Source organism: Balaenoptera musculus, chromosome 4 (assembly GCF_009873245.2).
Source record: "Balaenoptera musculus isolate JJ_BM4_2016_0621 chromosome 4, mBalMus1.pri.v3, whole genome shotgun sequence".
Classification (NCBI taxonomy): domain Eukaryota; kingdom Metazoa; phylum Chordata; class Mammalia; order Artiodactyla; family Balaenopteridae; genus Balaenoptera; species Balaenoptera musculus.
Genome location: NC_045788.1, coordinates 9,912,079 through 9,933,613, shown reverse-complemented (window position 1 = coordinate 9,933,613; position 21,535 = coordinate 9,912,079). Strand labels below are relative to the sequence as shown.

The window sequence follows — 21,535 nt, the reverse complement described above, 5'->3', positions numbered from 1 at the left end:
GTGATTCAGAAGGCACTCTTTTTAATGAAGTACATGCAGTATGAAAAATCTAAGCTCTATTATCAACAACCACAATTCCCCAAAATAATAGTGTCACAGAGATTAGACCAAAAGTGTGCAACAGACAAAGTGTTTATAAAGTCCAAGTTGTTTACAGAGAGGGACCTTGGCCATGGGACTGCAGTCATATACATGACTCTCCAGCATTCCTACTAGGCACTGCTCTGCTGATGCACTGCATTGGAACCCACTGTTAACCATCTCCAACTCAACTAAGAGAAATTATTTTCTCATGAAAATCTCTCTTAATTTCATAAGAGAGAGCAGCAAAAACACGATGTACCAAAATGTGCTTTTATAAACAAACTCGGCCAGATTAAGAAACTGAACAATATTTACACTCCTGAATTTCAAGGATCTAAATCTTGTCACATACTACCCACCCAAATCCCCACCATTTTTTAAGATAATATGACATGAATAAGTAGGTTAAAATGCTTTTGAAAAGAAGTTTTATTTCTATTTATTCATTTATGCAAAGACAGTATCAGCACAGGTAATAGGAACACACTTTTAAGTTTAAAATTAATTTTCCATTTTGAAAGGTTCAGAATTTTGACTCTTCTACCTTACTCTTTTAAATACTTCAGTCCAACAAAACAGCAGACAAAAAGTTTATTTCCTTACTTTTCTTAAGGTCATATTGGGATAATCAGAATTGGCTCTTTAGAATTTAGGTATCATTTACAGTAACCTGGAGATTTAATCACAGAATAATACATGTAAGGATGTTATAGCACACACACACAAAAGTACAAAGAATTTTAAAAAGAACAAATTTCAGGGCACTTTCAAATTTTGAGGCCTAAGAAAGCTCTCTTGGGGATCCTCAAGTTAAAAGACTCCTCCCTTCAGATTCAGAATGAAAATTATTAGGGATTATAAAACAGTGGGCACTGATGATATGGCCCATGGAAGCTTCATTAGGATAAGGATAAATGGAGTTTCCATGTTTTAGTGAAGGGGCAGGCCAATGAAAGAAAAGCCAGGAAGCCACTTTAAACTCATGTCCATGGCAGGTCAAATGATGCTGATACAAGTGTTTCCCTTAGAAAGGTATTACCCCATTGCTACCTTTCCAAGGCTTATTAGCCCACATACTGCTTATACTGCTACTTCTCTTCTTTACATCACCTATTCTAAGAGCAAACCTCCTGGAAGAATGGTGCTACAGACTGGAAAAGCAAGACTGTGGGTAGAGCAAAGGGGCTCTGGATCTCTAGTTGTCTGTCACGATTTACAATGTCTAACCAGGAGCCTAGCTAATCTAAAAATGGATTGTTAACACTTAACGCTAGTATAATTTTGGGCTATGCGTATTACTCAACAACTTTTGTGGTTTAGAAACGCCAAACCTACTTCGATTCTACTGGACATATTTTACTTTAAAAAAGGGAATATAATAGGCTAAAAAACAAAAATAAAAATCGACCTGTTCTTTAACAAATAACTAACATTTTAATGTTTTTTATAAAACAATTCCTTTCAGATACTCTGATTAACTTTTAAGTGACATAAAAAAAGTTTCAGCCTTCTTCAATACCAATATTTTGCACAATTTAAGATACAGCCATTGAATTTATCATTTCAAGGAAAATAAAGTAAAAGAAAATAAGGAGAATGGTAACTCACTGAGAAGCTTATGTACCTAGTAAAGTTTAGTTTGTTTTGGATTCTTTAAAAAAAAAATTAGGCCCAGAATTTTAGTTATCCTAGTTACCATCCCAATCGGATATCTCTATGTGTGGATTCTAGATAAGATTAAATATTTTGAGCTAATAAATGTAAGACCCACTGATTGGACTATTTGTTTAGAATCTGTTTTACTGGGTTTAGATAAGGAAAACTTCAGTAAAGCCAACTATATACTGAGTTCCACTGATTAAAAATGCAGTTTTAAAAACTCTGCTTTTGTGGTAAATTTCTAGACAAATCATAAAAGCACAATATTGTAGATATTGTACTGTTCATAGGTACTTGTTGGAGAAGTGAAGTGCTTGTATTTAAACAATCAAAATTCTGACCTTTCAAAATAGGTTTTCTAAAACAATTTTTCTGAAAATCAGCATTTGCTTTTAAACTCTTAAAATGTCAATTTAAAAAAATCCTTACAGATAAATCTTAAAGTTCCTCCTTTCAGTCTCAATTTATTTTTACTTTTAACCATATATTCAACACAGAACCAGTTTCTAAGTAAATGTCTAATGAAAAACAGTTCTAATGTAAAATAAAACTAGGCAATCTAATATAACTTGTATAGAAAGTCTAAGTGTGATTTATCAAAATTCAAAATTAAATCTCTAAATAGTGGAAAAACTTTCAGTCTCTTCTTACTATTCAAAACCTCCACCTTCCTGTGAGACTAGAAAGTTAGCAGAGGATCAAACAGACTTAATCACTGCTCGACTTCTTCTGAAGTGATGAACTCGTTTATCCTAGAAAAGACAGAAATAGTCCATTTTACTTCACTGAAAATTCCTATTACGATTATGACCTAAGAGAGTTGAAAAATACTGTACTTAAAGCATTTATTTTGGGTTTAAAAGCTATAAATAATGAAAGAAAAGTGATCCTTTTGGGGAAGCATTCCTGAACTTTGTGATAATCAATGTACCAATGACCAGTTTTATTCAACAATTTAGTTAAAAAAGAAATATCAGTAACTCAGAAAAAGAGGACTTAGAATCAATACCCTTTTATGTAGATTAACTCATGATTTGGCAGTGATGTCCCAAAAAGACAGCTAATGAAAAGAAAGCACATGAGATTTTTAAAAGTCCTATTTTTACTAAAATACATCTGACAGAAATCATGGCTTGAGAAGAGTAATCCACTTCAATCTGAAACCCCATGCTTTTAGGTTAAGAAAGAGAAGTTTTGGCATATTTAAAAGCATATCCTTAACCTGTAATGAAAATATATAATTTTTTAGGAAATGAATATAAAAATAAAAATATATGCAAAAATTTCCTTTCACTTTATGTTGCTTTCAGATGTGCAGATAGAAGAAATGAGGCCTTACAAAGAGGAATGGAGCCGAGTAAACCAGCAATAACATAATAATAGTATTTCTTCTCTGCACTTTTAGCTTAACTGTGCCCTGTTCCTAGGGATTAAATTCCGTTGTCACATAAAGAAGGGTGACTTCTGGAAATTATGTAATCTGTTAACAGGGTAATATCCTATTTAGGTTAAAGCCCAGAAAAGTGGTCACAAACTCAAGTATCTTCAGAGATCAGGCAGGATATGAAAGATTATGAAGGAGCTGGAATTTATCATGGAAACAGTGTACATCCTGCCTCAGTGCATTCTAATTCAATTAAAACAACAACATTTAGCTAATCAAAATAAGTCTAGATATGCTACACAACTTCTCTTAGCTCAGAGGAGCAGAAAATTTTGGAAGGTTCAAAGGGAAACTTTTAATACCAGGTAAAAATTCAAGTTTAAAGACTTGCTGGTTAAAGATTTTCTGCTTTGCAAACAAATCCTTTAGTACTACCTATTTAACCTGCAGAACCTTGGGCAAAAGTAAGCTGTCCTACAGCTCCCAGTTCTTTCCTTTTAAATTGTCCTGTCTATGCAGAATGAAACAAGAGAACAAAGATCAACTTTAAATGAATGGGTTTACTCCCCAATGAGAAGGGGGTTAAGAACTTAACTCTGCTACAGCTCTAGTCTTCTGCATTAAAGGAACTCCTAAGTATTCCTTTTAAAAACACTTCAAGCTTTATCCTATTTCCATTCATAGATGGAAAAAGCTATTCTCCTTTCCCTGTTTTAAGATACAAAGCAATGGCTTACAAATGGTTCCAAAATGGTGATTTTGGAAAAATTCTGGCAGCTCCTTGGAAAGTTAAACATAGTTACTATATGACTCAGCAATTCCATTCTTAGGTATATACCCAAGAGAAATAAAAACGTATGTCCACACAATAACTTGTACACGAATGTTCATAGCGTTACTCATCAGAGCCCAAAAGTGGAAACAACCCAAATGTCTATCAAATAAGTGATGAATGGATAAACGCAAAGTGGCAGATCCATAAATAAAAAGAAATGAAGTCCTGATACATGCTGTAACATTGATGAACCTTGAAAACATTTCGCTAAGTGAAAGTCAGTCACGAAAGGTCACATATTATACTATTTATATGAAATATCCAGAAGAGGCAAATCCTTAAAGAAAGGAGGTTAGTGGTTGCCTAAGGCTAGAGAGTATGGGGGAATAGGGAGTGACTGCTAATGGGTAGGGGGTTTATTTTGGGGGTGATTAAAATATTCTAAAATTGATTGTCGTTATGGTTGCGCAACTGTTAATATTCTAAAAAGTACTGAATTGCACACTTTAAATGGGTGAACTGTAGGGTATGAAAATCGTTCTCTCAATAAACCTGTTACAAAAAACAACAAAAACCTTCCCTTTACTAATAAGCACAATATTCTTCCCCCATTGAAGCGACCGGTTCCTTTCCATAATCAGAGACTCAGAACTTAAAGGGATCTTAGAGACTCATTTCAGACTCGTAAAAACTGGAGCCTTAATAAGATTTAAGTGATTTGTCCAAGGTGATAGAACCAGGATCAGAAACCAGAACTTTCTTAAATTCAAACACCCATATTCTTCTCCACTTCACCAACTCTGAATCAACTTCCATTTCTTTCTACTCAGCTCTTTTTACTACTTCATTTTACCTCTTTTCTCCCCCCAAAACACTGTTCAAGCATCATCTAAGTGATCGATTTCTTTTCTTCTCTTTAGTCCAATATCTACGTACTCTCAAGTTTTGCTTTCTGTTTCTAAAATTTTCTCTTTTCCTATTTGGTCAAGCCAATATTCTCATTCAACTCTCATGAACCCTATCAATTACAGTACAGGCTTCTGCTAAAGATATCTTCCCTAAGGGCAAACTACACTGTATCAAGATTTGAGCAGCTAGAATACACTGCCACTTAAAACTCACTCACAGAGATTTACCAGGTTACAGTCAGAAACTAACAGTTTAATTACTGATATATGCTCTATGTAGTATCAAAATATATATACCACAGAAAAAAGATACTTTATGGCTGACAAGTGTGCTTTTTCTCCTGTATACTATTCCTTTCATACCTTGAAGTAGTCATCTTGAGTAACAAAGGAGTTTCTCAATCTGTTCTCTGGATTAAATAGACAAGATACCACTGTCTGTATGCTTCGGTCCACAGATTTCTGAAACACAGAAGTTTTCGGTAAAGACTATTCCTCCTTTTACTCACTGGTAACAAGCTTTTTGAAAAAGTTTAATGAATACATACACTTATTTCTAAACAATTCTCAGGTAATTTTGTAATACGTGCCACGTGTCACTTAGTGTGTAACTTTTGTACCAAATTTAAGAATTATTTCAGAAACTTAGTGATAGAGTACTGACTTAAAAAGCTCAATTAGTCAAGCCCTAAGATATTTGCTTAAGCCTCTTTAATTTTTCCTGTTAGATAAAAAACAGTGGACTTCAACATTTCAAGAAACATTTAGGTAAACTTTGGTAATATAATTATACTGTAAGTTACTTTGATATTTTTTCAAATTTTAAGTTGTGTAACAAATCTGGGAATTTTTTCACCCCACAGTTCAGTAGTTCTCAACATTTTTCCACTGAGAAACACATGAACAAAGTACACATACTCCAATGGGAATCATCCAATGTTATGCACATTCCAATCACATCAATTACTTCCATATTCTCACCCATACAAGAAAACACAGAATTCAAGAGTGAGGGCACTGTTATTATAGGGATCTGCTCTAATGATAAAAAAGAAACAACTCTGTCTGTTTTAGTATTTCAATTACTAGCAGCTCCACCACTCTTGAGAGCTGCTACCACATATAATGTTATGGAGAGAATACCATAAATAACTGTATATTACTATTTAGCTAAATAAATGTTTAAATTGGCAAAAGACAAAGTAGATATAATTCATACTAATCCATCTTTTGAAGAGTAGGATTCTTGAGGAAACCAACCCATTGCACTCTGCCAAATCACGTTAATATTTATTAGACTACGGTTAAAAAACAACAACAAAAAAACCCCGATGAAAACAGAACAGAGGGAAGGACTACTGAATCAACAACTATATATACACACTGAAAGTTTGGGGATGCCTAAAATTTCATTAATTTTTACGTAAATTGCAAAGTTATTAGCCAATGACTCAATCTATGTAATGTATTTAAATTAGGGCAAAGATGCTTGCTTCTCAAATGGCCCTAAAAACTTGAAAAAATAAATATAAAAATATAAATATTAATAAGCAAAATTAGATGTTTGCCTTTTGTGGGCCATTTCCAGAGGATGCAGTAGCTTCACGAACTGAGCATTCACTTGGCAAAACTTCAACTCCTGGATCAACTTCATTATAGTGGTAGTTAACAGCTGTATACGCCTACATTTAAAATGATAAAAGTGTAATTAAAGAGATGTACATTAGATACATTTCTAAACAATCTATTCTTCAAAATGGTGAGCTGACACTGAAAGTCTAAATGTGGATTGTGAAGTTCAATTACATTATTTCAGAAACTATTTCAAACTGTAGAGTTGAAATGCAATAAGGCAATTTTTTATTTTGAAATGTCCACACAATCAGAATTAGAATTTCCCTAAGAAAAAGAAACTCCAACATATAGTAAGGGAATGAGAAGGGAATTTCCTAGTGCCTGAGAATTTCAGCTCATACTATATCCTTCAAATATCCAGTCCTGATGAAAGACAGAAGATAACAAAGGCTCAGGTGTTTTAGAGGTAGCACCCTCTCTTGTTTTTTTCCTTTTCTTATATAACATATAACAGTATTGACAGCAAAACATTTTTGCTTCTCTTCATCACATTTTTTATGGCTAGAAAACTAGAGGCAGATTCAATACTAATTCTAAATCCCTGGAGTTAGAATTAGCATAGTTATTAATACTACCTTTCTTGGTTACATATTCTATCAACAAGTAACTGAGCACTTGTTGTATGCAGGGCAGCCATTGCTTAAGTACACACACAACAACCTGAGAAACAAAAAGCACAGTTTCTCCCACGGGAGTATATACTTGGGTTGACAAGAAATAAAACAACACATAATGTAAAAGAGCATTTAAAATATTTCTAGGCATATTTGATATGGCAAAAGGTCAAGAAATATATAATAGCTGAACAGTAAAATACTTTAAAATATATAATAGTTAAACAATAAAATACTTTAAAATAGGAAGTGCACGTTTCGCTAATTCACCTTACCGGAGGAATAACATAACTCCTTTGTTCCACAGCAGGCCACTGCGGTGGCATCTTAGGAAAAAATAGGAAATAATTATTTAAATATACCCTCACATTTTCACAGAGATATGAGATAGACAATGTTGAGGTATCTGTCATGCTGGCTCCTTGACCTTGTTATAATAAAAGAACCAAAATGGAAGAATAAAGTACTTTCTGTTTCTGATACCTAAGGATTTTATTGTTACTTTTATATATAAACTCCATCTTTTTCTCAATTTTCTGGAGTTGGTCTACAGGAAAACTCAAACATACAGTTCTGTGAATATATTATCATAGATATGGTCATATCCATGGACAGAAATTCAGAGAACTACTATCTTGTGGCAGCCAGCTGAAATAAACACTATCAAACATAATTGGAATTCAATGCTCTAAGAACTGAGTAGTCATTTTATTTCAACCTATGCCATTAGAAAAACTCATAAAAGTCAGCCTGGATGTTTCAGCTATTTGACAGAAAAGATGAAGAATACATGCTGAAATATAGAAGGGGACACCAAATCTTGTAAGAAAGTACAAGAGAAAGCTTCTTCCTAAACTCATTCCTGTCAAAAGCTTCTTGCTAATAAGCTCATTCCCTTATTTCTAAGTAACAGAGAAGCCCTAATTCTAGACTAATTCCAAGTTTTTTCTTAAATTTTAAGCACACTCAACTACTTTAAACGACAAACTATTAGGGAAATTTACATAAATAAAGGCCTCAATAATATTCCAATGTAAATCATTTTGATCCCTCTTAAATTACCTGATAATTATAAACAGGCAGTTGATATCCAGTGATAACCTGAACTGGTGAACTTGGATAAGGAGGATAAGCCTGAAAACAAATTTTACAGAAAGAATGAATGAATGAGATATATTTTTAAAAATCAGAAAGAAGGAATATTATTCCCAATGTAACAAAAATATGAAAATAAGGAAATCTTAGCTTTTTCATATACAATGCAAGATTCTATTTGAGTGACTGGCTTCATGAAGAAATAAGTATTCTCTGTCAAATGTTAGTCTTTTGGGCTGGGAGAAGGAAGACATAAATAAGGTAAGTGACTGATTTTGCCAGCCTAAGTTTATCTTATCTGTATATTTATTCCCACCCCGAAGTTCTTTCTTACATGATGATAAGGCTCTATTAGAAGAGATTTCCATGTTAGAGTTATATTAATACATGTGTTCTCTTTCTTTGTAAAAATACTTTTAAGCAGTTTTGTATTCCTTTGACAGTATTTCGGGGTAACGTGGAATCCTCCTACAGACTTTCTGGCTCTTTCTGTATTTCACTTCTAAAAGTTAAGGGCAGTATATTACCCCAAACTAGAAAAGAGACAATACAATGTCTTATATCTTTCAAAAGGTATTTACCGATTGAAAATATCTAGATAGTAGCATACATAAATATACCAGAATAGGTAATAACACCTCATGGTAAATGTTAGGAACAAGTACGGCTTTTCTTCTGTGTTTTATGTAAGAAAAGTAAAAAAAAGATATTTCCTACACTTCAGGTAGATGGAAAATGTAAACAAATGAGAGACACTGCAGAACTATTTCACTATTATTTTGTTTCTTTCTTTTCCTAAAAATAAAAAGTCTTTTAAACTGAAGAAAGTAAACTGAACTAAGAAAATAAATATCATCAATGGGAGATAAGTATTCCAAATCCCACTTCAAATATTAAAGTAACCAAGACAAGACAAATTATATGCCAGAAACTCACAGAGTTTACAAATATAGTTAAGTCATCAGAAATTTATCCATTCTAGAACCATAATACATCCAGAAATCAACAATCTATATGAGGAAGCATCTGGAAATCATTGCAAATAAAGAATAGCTGACCCTAGAAAAGAACAAACCAGGCAAACACATGAGGAAAGCTGCCTTCAAATATTCTAGGAGTTATTTGGGGGAAAAAAAAAAAAGATACACACATTCTATGTGGCTACAGCCGTCAGTTCTAAGATAAAGGCTTACAAACTATATAGAAGCAGATTTTAGCTTAGTATGAGAAGTAACACTAAGAATGACAGATTTCTAACAGGCGTAACAGATGTCCCATCACTCAAAAATATTCAAACAGGAATAATATCGTCACTTACTATGGAAATTGTTGACGTAATTCCACAGAGGGTAAGAAGTGAGACTGGCTTAATTTTTAAGGTGCCCCCATCTTATTGTATAAGATTTCTAATAGAATACACAAAAAAACCAGGAATGTAGGTAATTCTTACCTGAACATACTGAGTTAGAGGATTCATCATGGTTGGAGGGTGCATGTAAGCTTCCGTGTTTGGATTACTCCAGACACTATGAAACTGTGGTGGAGGAGGAGGATTAAAAACGAAAGGACGTGGCTGCACATGATAAGCACCTTTTTAAAGAACAAAAAGAAAACAAAACTTATTTTTAGTTCTCTGAAAAGCTACACATGTCAATGAGAACAATTCCTTTCTTTACTCACATAAAGTTTGTTTCCTGATTGCAGGGCCCAGTTTCAGCCTTTTACCATGTAAATTTACCTGTGACTGAAAATAAAACAGTAACAAAACTAGAATCAATGTCTACATCTTTACTTCCAAGACTTTGGTAAACACCCAAGTTCTCTAAAATTACTACTATCGGAGAAGATCATTGCTAAGAACATACCAAATCAAAATGTATCAGCCTGAAGTTACCTTACTTACCTTCACTACTCTAATCAAATGTTGAGAGGTGGTGTGGAATTTGATCAAAAACCTTTACTCTCTATCTCTAATCTTTCCTGTCTCTGGATCATGCAGCTGGATGCCCAATCAAAAATAAACAGGTTCTGACAAGTTATGTAAGATTATTCTAAGTCTGGATTTCAAACAGAAAATACATTTATTTCTGTACATTATACAAGACTGAGTAAATATTCAGGACTCAAACAATACTGAACACTGCATCCATAAGGTAATTAAGAGATTTTTTCCCAAAAGAAGATTACTTACTTCTACTATCTTCTGCACATCCACGTCATTATAAAATGAAACAAATCCATAGCTAGAAAAGCAGATAAAGTATAAAATCACTACCGTAACAGTACGTGGTTTGAAACTTCAGTATTCCATGAAATAATTGACAGAAGTAATAATGATAAAGGATGAAGAATATACTGAGATAAATAACTGTAAGATGTACATGATAGATCCTCTATAAATACTGTTTTATTTTCCTATCGTCATCTGTATCAGAATGCACAAAGATTAACAAAAAATTCATACCTATGAACCTGAATTTAACTTACTATCTATGGCAAGATGGTCAAAATTTAAGATACTGTGAAATGTGTGAAGAAAACAATTCTTCAATAAAACTGATTAATCCACTTAAGTGAAACAAATGAAGATGGGAAACATTTAAATACAAACACTAGGCTAATGATTAAATAAAACAGCTGGCAGCAAACTTTTATTCTCTACATGAAAGAAATTACAAAGCAACAAATTACATTTATACAAATGTTACAATACCAGATTTGAATTTTTCTTTTCTGAAACTCTATAGATGCTATAGTTCAGATATTTATTATAATTTATATTGAACATATGTTTCACTTACCCTTTGGACACACCAGTTCGATCCGTGATTATCTTCACTTCTTTCACTGAACCATATCTAGCAAAGAAGCTTCTAATTTCGGTTTCATCCATCTATGAAGAAGAATTTGACTTCAAGATTAAAAATTCAACATTCAAAATTTTCAATTATACTATAAAGAAGATTTGATGATGTGGAAGTATCTCCTCCATGTATCCCCAAATTACCTGTAGTTCTTTGTCAAAGATATTTTTAGTCCCTATAGGTTAAACATAAAAACAATCCCCAAAAAAAGCCTTATGTTTACAACAGGGCCCAAATCCCACTATTCACAGAATACTTTTAAAAATAAATGAAACATGAATACAATACCCTAACATCAATTCCACCAACGAAAATAGTGTTTGGCATGATTCTGCCTTCTGGTAAAACATAGCCTTGGCTGGTGGCAGCTGATGAAGACTGGGTGCTGGCCTCTCTGGAGGTGGTTGAGTTTGGAGTGTCAGGATCTGCAGCAGACTGTAATTTGGAAAGCAGATATCACCACTAGATATACAGGCTAAAATCACAGATGATATGAAATATAATTTATGTTTTTAAAATACAAAATATTTTCATATAAATTACTTTCATCGTAAATTAGTCATCAATATAGCTTAGTTCAGGCTCAAGGTCTAGGGTAATCAGAGTAGACCAGCATGAAATTTTAACAGAAGGGTATATAGTACTTTCTCAAACCCAGTGTCACTCACCACTATCCCTGGGACAGTGCTGTGGCAGAATACTGATTTTATATTGAGTTTGTGAAATACTACGTGAACTGGTTAAGTAATTAGAAAGTTCGGCTTTGTAAAAAGTAAAGTTACTAAAATCATTCTGTTGTACGTCAATATGCAAATTCTCACTTTTCTGAGTACCTTATTCAAAAGTATGGTAAGGATAACCAATTTTTTTATAAGTTGCATCAAAAAGGAAACAAGAAGGTTTTAAACCAATTTATTTTGCCTCATCTTCCTCTTCACCAAAACTAACACAGACTTTAAAATTGTAACACTCCTTGTGTTAGTATGCCTGCTTTACTTTGGAAATGGATCATGAAAACATCCTTTGCTCACATATCATAGCTCCTGCTTTTAAAAAAAGGGTTTATAATCCTTTTCCCTAATGGTAGGGTGTTCATAGCATCTTTAAAATAATGTTTTCTTCTTGAATAATACCAAGTAAGGCCTACTGATAATTCTAATTTTCACAATGAGCTGAAAAATACAAATGATATCATCTTTATTTTCAGAGACCCACACAAGAAACTTATTATTTTTCTGAATTCTGGTCAGAACTCTGTCTTTAGGCTTCCCACACTAAGATTAATGTAGATTTTTCTGAATCAGAATTTACTGGTAATACGTATTTCGGAAACAAAAACTGATTTAGCCAGGAGATCTAAAAATTGATTTAGTCAGACATTCGTGTCCCTTACTAAGTTATAAATCACTTACTTAGCAGTTGTTTATCTCTTGGAAAACTGCTTTGAGAATGAAGTGAGATAACATCTGTAAATTCATTTTGTAAACTATAAAGTGGTATGCCAATACAAGTTAGCATCCTGGTATCTGAATTTATTTTCAATAGGTTAAAGAAAGGTTTCTTTCCTGGTTTTACGATTTATGTACTTATTTTGTAGATACTCTATTAATTAACAACTAATTTGAGTTGGAACCTCAGGAAACTACTTTATGGCACATTTGCTCATTTGAAATTCATTTATGAAGTGCCTATTGATTATAAGTAGTAAATACAAAAGGCTGCAAGAGAGAGATATAGATATTACACTTCAGCTTACGAAGGAAAACAAAAACAAGGACAAAAGAAACCAACTGATACATATTTTTAAAAAGATAAGCAAAATAATTTTTACAGAAATTAATTACAATAATGAAAAGCAGGTAGAGTTCCTACTTTGTTAGGTGTTAGAAATTACTGATAAATTTAAGATTCTATAAACTGCTGTACTAATTAGCTATGAAATCAAAATTGTTAAATTACCAAATTTGAGTGTTTGGGCTTTTCTCTATTAATTTGTGTTCATACTTGCTATTCAGTGTTTCTATTTGAATAGTTCCTGATTCTTTCTTTTAACTATGGTACAGTGATATTCCAAGACAATAAAATCAGAGAAAGTAAAAACCATTTCTAAAGCTTTTCCATTTTTAAATGTTTTATAATTTTATTTTTTTTCTAAATGGGACTATATTTCATAAGTCACATACCTTGAACTATCGAGAAATTTGACTAGATTTCCCTTCATGACAGACAATTTACCAATCTCTTTCAATTAGCTCACATTCAAAAACCCAAAACAGGAATAAAACAAAAATAGCAGTTCTGAAATTCTTATAAGACTTTTTCTCCTTCTCAATTTCCCCTTCGTTTGTGGATGAACTTTGGATACCTTTTTATTTGACAAACTATTTATAGTATTAGCTGTCTGTGAACCACAATGGATAAATGTATTTTAAATTAGAGGTATAACATTAGGCCAGAAAACTGTGCCAGATTATAAAGAGTTATGATAATATATTGATTTTCAACCAGGGAAGATTTTGTGGCCCAGGGGCATTTTGGGTTGTCACAATTGAGGGGTGTACCTGGTATCTGGTTGGCAGAGGCCACAGATACAATAAGCATCCTATAATGCAAAGGAGAGCCTCCCACAACAAAGAATTATCTGGCCCGAAATTTGCATAGTGTCACAGTTGAGAAACCTGTGATAGTGTTGCCAGAACTGAAGAGATAAGTTCTAATTCTTATATCCTATTTACAAAAGTAAAATGGAGATTTGAGACAACTAAACAGTAATTTGCGAAAACAGAAAAAAGCCATTAGATATTATAGAAAGTTTGGTTTCGGGCTGGGTTGTACAAATTGACTGTCTGCTTAATTGAGGTATTAAGTATAAAATTGATCAAATCATTTCACTAGTATCATAATGTCTTAAGGAAGGCATCGTTATGTCCATCCTAGTCCTGAGCCAGCAGATGGTGCTCAAAGCTAAAGTAAGGAAAGTACTCCATTTTAAGACGCCTGAACAACAGGGATTTTAAAACTTCGCCTGTATGTGTATTTACATACAGTTATAACTTATATATACAAATCCAGAACCATGCACAACCTTTGGTTACTTTTAAACTATTGCCAAAAATACTTCACAAATGAACTCTTAGGCTAAAGCAAAAAGTTTGGTGAAGAAATTCATCTTACCTACCAACAGCATGTAGAAAATAAACTGAATGAAAGAAGTAATTATTTTTCTTAATTACACCTTCAAGTGAGTTGATGGGTTCTGAAATGAGTAATTCTGGAATATTAAGTAGGGGTGAACTTGGAGGGCATCATATACAAAATTCTCATCACTGCTATTCAGTAATATATTCCCTTTTATATTTGGATGACCAAATGACAAAGATAACTAAAAGCTGGAAAAAAAACTTTATCATTACTAAAGCTTCTGGGATGTCAGCTCTTTGACATTTTATTCAACTATTACGTCTACATGCAAGCAAACTGAAATAATTTGCAGTCATCAGTGTCATATCCACAGAAGGAAGTAGTTATTAAAGAGAAAAGGAAATTCTATTAAGGAAATAGTAAATGAAAATCAGAATAAAACCCTTTAAGTAAATCAAAGAATGGACTCTGGGGGGGCAAGGGGAATCCAAACAACAAACAATCCTGGGAAAGCTAAGCAAGAAAAAGGCAAGAATACAAAAATACACATTAGTCCTGAAAAATTGGGATATGAGTACAGATTAGAATGCTCTGTAGGAATAAGTTTGGAAATCTTGATAATATGACTAACTTTCCAGAGAAATGTAAACTTTTAAAGACAATCTTAAGAAAACAAAGAGCACTCAATTCCTGGGTCAGTTTCACTGGGAGTTTTCTCAAACTGTAAAGAAACAGGTAATTTGTGTGTGGAGGGCAAACGGGGTGGTTAAGAGGGGGCGCACCTAGACAGAAACAACGGTAGACAGGAGAGAGAGTGGAAGAGAAGGAAAATTCAGATGTTTTAAAAAAATTTTCAGAGAAAAGAAGAAGAAAGAATATTTCTCAATGCATTTTATAAAACTAACACCATCTAAATAACAAAATCTGGTTAAGATGGTCCACCCCTGCCCCCAACACTGAGATGCTACATTCTAGCAGTATACAAAAAAATATACAATTAAGAACAGTTTACATTGTAAATTCAAGGATGGTTCATTCTTAGGAAATGTGTTACTGCAATTCATCACTGCAAAAGCATCTGATAAAATACAGCATCCATTTCTTAATTTTTAAAAAACCCAAGTAAAATAAAAACATCTTATTTTCTATTGATCTAAATCTAGGCTATCATCAAGCTTAAAGTGAAACAACATGATAGTAATTTACATTAAAATTAGAAATAAGGGTCTCTCCTTATCACCCCTATAAATTTTTTCCTATATATAACTAATGTACTAAAATAGAGTTGTTATAAATCACCAAAAGATAAATATGCAAATAGAAAGGTGGATTAAGAATTTTAAAAAAAAGAAATGCAAAAAGCTAATGACAAACTTTAACTTCACTAATGATAAACAAAAGAAAAAGTACATCAACACAGTGAAATATTTTCCAGTTATTAGACTGGCAACTTTAAAAAGTACAATACCTTTCATTAGAAAGTGTGTGGAGAAGGGGTCACACTACACACCATCACTGGGAATATATAGTGGTATGTGCTTTATCAAGAGTTACTAAGAAAAATGTATCATAATTCAAAATTGTTACAAAATGAGCGTAACCTTTTCACCCATTTATTCCACTCCTGGCAATTTATTTCAAGTTATTAACAGAATAAGCATGCCAAAACATTTGCACAAACATACTCATTATGGTATTGTTTTAATGTAAACAAATTACTCATTATAAGGGAATTTGGTAAAATTAAGTAATGGTAATACAGAAATATATAATTTTTGGTAAAATAACTAAGTATATATTCAAAATTATTTTAATTTCTGTTTGGAATAAGGCCCACTACACTAAGTGAAGGATACAGGTTGTAAAATAGTATTATATAGCACGGTAAAATTTTTATAAAGTAAAATGTACCTATATATATGCAATACATGCTTGAAAACAATCTGGAAGGGCATACGTACATCAAAACTTCAATAGTGGTTGAATGTTGGGATTAAGATGGACCTCTACTTTCTTACATTGATTATCTTCCAATGAGTTAACATATTAGTTTTGTATCAGAAAAAAAAAAAATCAGTAAAGTTATTAGCATTTCCCCCCTTTTCCTCTAAAAAGAGGAGAGGACAAAGTTGGAAATAATTACAGTAACTCCAATTATTAATTATTGATATGGATACGTACATGACATAATTATTACAAATAGTTACAAATTTTTACTTTAAAATTTATACATTCTAATAAATTGTATATAAATTCCCTCCCTTTACCTCTAAAAATACAGAAAATAAGTTATTACACTACCGACAACTACACATATATAATACACCTGTGACTTGATGGTTGGTCAAAAGTGTTCTCAGAGTTGTACCTTGAGGTGGTGAAATCAACTAAATGCACTTAACAAAACTCACATAAATGTCACCCAACAGAGCATGTAATACTCTAGGGACATTTTGTTGAAGGTTTCTGGTTTCTCTTGGGGAAAAGTGTTCCCCGGATTAAAAACTGCTAGACTTCCCCAAGCTGCGGCCGCTCAGAGACGTGGACAGCGCCGACCTCGTGCGGAAATGATGGCGTCGGGTGAGCTTCCGCCCCGAGGTCCCCGCGGCCGCCACCGCGCAGGCACGAGGCTGCCCCAGGGGCACCATGGGCTCGAGCTCTCCAGGTCCCGCCCCGCCCCCACTCTGGGCTTGGACACACCCCCAAAGGCCCCCCAGAAACCCCGACCCCCGCCCCGCGCCAGACCCATGGGGCCCCGCCTCCCGAGGTGGCTCCGCCCGGCTTCCGCGTCTGCACGCAGGCGCCCCCGAGGCCGCGCCACGCGGCGCTCGGCAGGCCCGACGCCATCTCGCGGAGGCCGCCCCGCCTGTCTCCTCAGAATAAGCTTGGGAAGGGAGGCTTCTAGAGTGGGGTGGGGGTGGGGCGGAGTGAGGTCCCCGCCCCCCAATCCGGCCGGCGGAGGCCGGAAGCCCCTCCACACCCTGCCTGCGTTGGCTGGATGGCCGCGGGCCTTGCACGTGCTGGGCGGGGCCCCGGGCACTCCCTTCCCACAGCCAGGCCTCCCGCCCCTCCGCCGGCCCTCAGCGCCCTGTAGGCCGTGCTGAACCGCCTCCCCCTCGCCCTCAGGCCGGGCCCCAGTACAGGAAAGCCGGGTGGCCCCGCTCTCGGCTCCCGTCCCCCGTCCCCTTCAGCGCCCCGGCCGCCCTGAGGAACCCCTCAGGCCTCCTCCACTCACCATGATGGCGGCAGCCAGTGTTCCCACAGAGGGGCTCGAGAAGGAGCTGAGGCTGGCTTCAGGCACCGGGGCTGCTGTTAGGCCTGCTCGTACCCACCGCCCGGCTTGACTGAAGCAGAGATGGACGAGCGAGGAGAAGCAGCGACTCACGGCGAGGCCGAGGGGCGCAGGCGGACTGAGGCGTGGCCAGCGGAGCGCCCGGACGTGGCTCCTGCGCAGGGTGAGGGGGCTCGTCGGAGAGACGCGTCAGCCAATGGGCGGCCGCGCCGCCGCCCCCCATGGGGGGGGGGACTCGCGGGGCACGACTGTGCCGCCCGGGGGGCACGGAGGGGGTGCGCGCGGGCCGGCATCGTGCCCCTCCCCCACGCCCCAGGCACAGGCCCCAGACTAAGGGGCCCCCCGACCCACAGAGACAGGCATCACCCCAAAAGTGCCTTAGAGGCACGCCTCAAATAAGTATGCATTCTCAAATACATGTTAAAGTTAAAAACAAAATTTTAATGTGTCCAGGCGCTGGTATCAAAATGGCGTCCTGAAGTCACGGGATTAGCCCGATCGATGGCGATTATTCCTATCCTCGGCCGCAGAATCAATTGAAATGCCAACAGAAATAGAAAATAGAAACACGTATATGGAGAACAGGGAGGGAGACATCAAAAGTCCAGAAACCTGGACGACTTTCTGTCAAGTCTGAGGGAGATGGGGTTGGATTGGAATGAACACCAGCTAGGGCAGGCCAACTTGGTGCTCAAGACGTTCATTCTCTCAAGGAATAGTTATCTAGGTCTGCGATTTGCCGGATACCCAAGGTGTAGGAGTGAACAAAACAGCCAAACATTCCTTCGCTCGGGGAGTTCAAGTTGTGAGGGGGAGAATTTTTCTTCTAGGCCTTACAGGAAGCTAGGCCTGTCTAGAGAATTCTAGAACTTTCTCAAGGTCGGAGAAACAGGGTCTAGAGCAAGGGTGAGCTGTGGGGCAGTTGGTGGAGCAAGTCACATAGCTTTGGTAACCACTCCAGCACCCTGTATCCACAGAGGGTAACTGACTGACTTTTATCCTCCAACTTCACTTTGGTACTGATGAAAAGTTAGAAAATGTTACTTTGTGAGCTGGCAAAATGGTGGTCAGCTGTAACCGTAAAACTGACCACAAACAGCTAGCATTACTGGATAATATAATAATTTCATGTTTTGAGTTCAATGTGCAGTTAAACTCAAGAAATGAAGGGAAATCCCAAGAGGCCAGAAATCAAAATAAACTGAAAATCAGAGAGCAATGACTTGTTGAACAGATTCTTCTCCGCCCCTGGGTGTGAGGGCTGGAGTGTAGGGTGACTAATCAGCTGGTTTGCCCGGGACCTTCCTGGTTTTAGCCCTGAAAACCCCCAAATTCTTGGAGACCAGGTCCAAGGCAAACCAGGAGAATTGGTCATCTTAGGTGTGGGCAAAACGTTAGTTTCTGTGACTTGAGGCCTGAAAGTATAGGGACAGGAGGCAGGGGTCTGGAATAGCTCAGGGTGGGAGCTGGTACTGAATACGCTACAAAAAGCCATTGTCCCTGCGAGACATCAGCTCAGGAAAAGGGTGGACTAGGGACAACGTAAAACACCCAGTGGACAAGCAAGTGAGGAAGCTTATCCCATTTCTGGGTGAAAATGGAAATTATTTAACTCCAATGAAAATTTAAAATCCTAGACCTGCATTTCATGAGTTTGGAGTTTAAATCTGGAGCACTTATGTGGCGTTGGGATTTCAAAAGCTAGAAATTGATTCCCCTTAACCTTCGCCTCCTCCCCAAAAAGAGATCCCAGACAGGGTGCAACTGGAATGCCTAGCAGAAAAAAACGAAAAACCAACCTGGAGGGATGCTTCCGTAAAAGGCTGAAAGGAATTCTCATGAGAAAAGAACCCTTTAAAGTTAAACTCAGAATGAAAAGTCATAACATACTATTTACCATGAATAAGAATGGCAAACAGTGAAGATTAAAATGTCAAAAACTTAACAAAAGAAACTTCTTTTGGAGTGTGTGTGCATACACCTGGGCACATGTCTTTTTCTCTTATTTGGAGTCATACACTCTATGTATATTGTAAGGTGATTTTTCTACTATATTATAACTTGTAAGCAAAGTCTCAAACCAGTAAATATCTTTGCTCTCCTCTCGAATAATTCAAAGACCTTAGGATGTTTTAAGTTGGCACACCCCTCCCAATTTATAAGCTATTGTTAATCACTACTTTAGTTCTATCCTGTTTTCCTTCCACGAATTAGACATCATGTTTTTTAAAGCCACCTGCATGTGTAAAAATATTTTGCTTACCATTTCTTTGCATATCTCAGATCTTCCTTCTGCATTGTTTCCCTTGTGCCTGAAGTAAGTTCTATAGAATTTCCTTTAATAAGTGTGATGTGTGGTAAACTCAGGTTTTTTCCCACCCTAAATGCTTTTATTTTGCCCTTCTTCATTGAAGGTAATTCTACTGGATATAATTCTAGGTTAGCAGTTTTCTTTTTTCCTCAGAATATTGAACATATTATTCTGTTATCTTCTGGTTTCTGTTGCTACTGAGAAATCTGCTATCAATCTAATTGCTGGTTAAGATCTGTTTTTCTTCGGTGTTCTGAAATTTCAGTGATGTGACAAGGTGTACAGTTTTTAAAATTTCTTCTCCTTAGGAGTTTTTGGGCTCTCTGGATTTGTAGATTAGCTTTCAAGAATTCTAAAAAATTTCATCCATTTTCTTGTCAAAGATTAACTGGTTAGGGAATTTAACCTATATTTCATATTCCATAAGCAATTCTTATGGTGATTTTTGTTTAGCTCATGACTTTTTCAAAGGATGATAGTATTTTCTTAAAACCTTATGGAATCGTCACATACATAGAGAAAAAGAATTGATTTAAGGCGAAGATTGACTGTATTTCAATGTGTTAAGATTGGTAGCATAATTCACATAAATTCAGAAATAAATCTCTATATTGCTTCCTTATCCTCCAAGACTGATAGGGAAGGGAGAAGAAAAAAGACTGATATTTTTAAACTCCTCTGCCAGTTCTTTTGTGCTCTTAAAGCCTGTGACTTTGGATAGAAGGCTTACAATTAGCAGTAAAAACACTCTCAAACTTCATTCATTTGCAAACCATTTTCATAATTTAAGTTGTATCTGCTCTGAATCTCTATTTCATTATTTACCTAACTTTTTAAAAACTGACTTGTCATAACAAAAATATTTATGAAATCATATTTATTGTGTTAGTTATATTTTTTTTAGCAATGCATGTTAAAATATATAATTATTAACATTAAAAAAAGTATTGGTCTGTGGATCACTTCAGATCACACTTTCCCAGAGCAATAGAAAAATACTGGATTAGGAGAACTTTTTTTTTTTTTTTAACTTACAAAGGGTTTAATCAGTTTTGTTTTGTTTTTTTAAATTAATTAATTAATTAATTAATTTTTGGCTGTGTTGGGTCTTCGTTTCTGTGCAAGGGATTTCTCTAGTTGCAGCAAGTGGGGACCACTCTTCATCGCGGTGCGCGGGCCTCTCACTATCGCGGCCTCTCTTGTTGCGGAGCACAGGCTCCAGACGCGCAGGCTCAGTAGTTGTGGCTCACGGGCCCAGTTGCTCCACGGCATGTGGGATCTTCCCAGACCAGGGCTTGAACCCGTGTACCCTGCATTGGCAGGCAGATTCTCAACCACTGCGCCACCAGGGAAGCCCCTAGGAGAACTTTTTATCCAGTCTTTGGATATACAAAGTTAGGTCCCAGCAACTAGGGGGTGGAGTGTCATATTGTTCTTCATAATAAGTGAGAGTAATTCGATTTGAAGAGGGAAACCAAGCAAGGCTGGAAAAGTGGAAATCTGGGAATTTGGAAAAAAGGAATAACCTTGCAAAGTGAGAAGTTGGAGACTGCAATGAAAGATGTTATCTGAGTACATTGGAATCATCTGGAGGCTTTTAAAAGTTCACATTCCCAGGCCTTACCCCAGACCAGTTAATTCAGGATGAGACCCAGACATTAGTATTTAAAAAAAAAAAAAAAGTTTCTCGAGTTAATCTAATATGCAACTAAATTTGAAAATCTTTGGTATAGAGCTTTCCTACTCAAAGTGTGGTCCTCAGACCAGCAGCTT

At 36.1% G+C, this 21,535-nt stretch overlaps 1 protein-coding gene across 1 annotated transcript; it reads right to left on the bottom strand.

Annotated features, from left to right (window-relative positions):
• Positions 1-512: 512 nt before the first annotated feature.
• Positions 513-17,497, bottom strand: DAZL (deleted in azoospermia like). Its single transcript, XM_036850596.1, has 12 exons — positions 17,395-17,497; positions 11,307-11,453; positions 10,956-11,047; positions 10,346-10,397; positions 9,835-9,898; positions 9,605-9,744; positions 8,122-8,193; positions 7,335-7,385; positions 6,379-6,492; positions 5,174-5,272; positions 2,395-2,495; positions 513-754 (listed from the first exon to the last, which is right to left on the bottom strand). Exons 1-11 carry the CDS (start codon positions 17,395-17,397, stop codon positions 2,442-2,444), a joined length of 888 nt encoding a protein of 295 aa, XP_036706491.1. The 5' UTR covers positions 17,398-17,497; the 3' UTR covers positions 513-754; positions 2,395-2,441.
• Between the last annotated feature and the right edge of the window lie 4,038 nt (positions 17,498-21,535).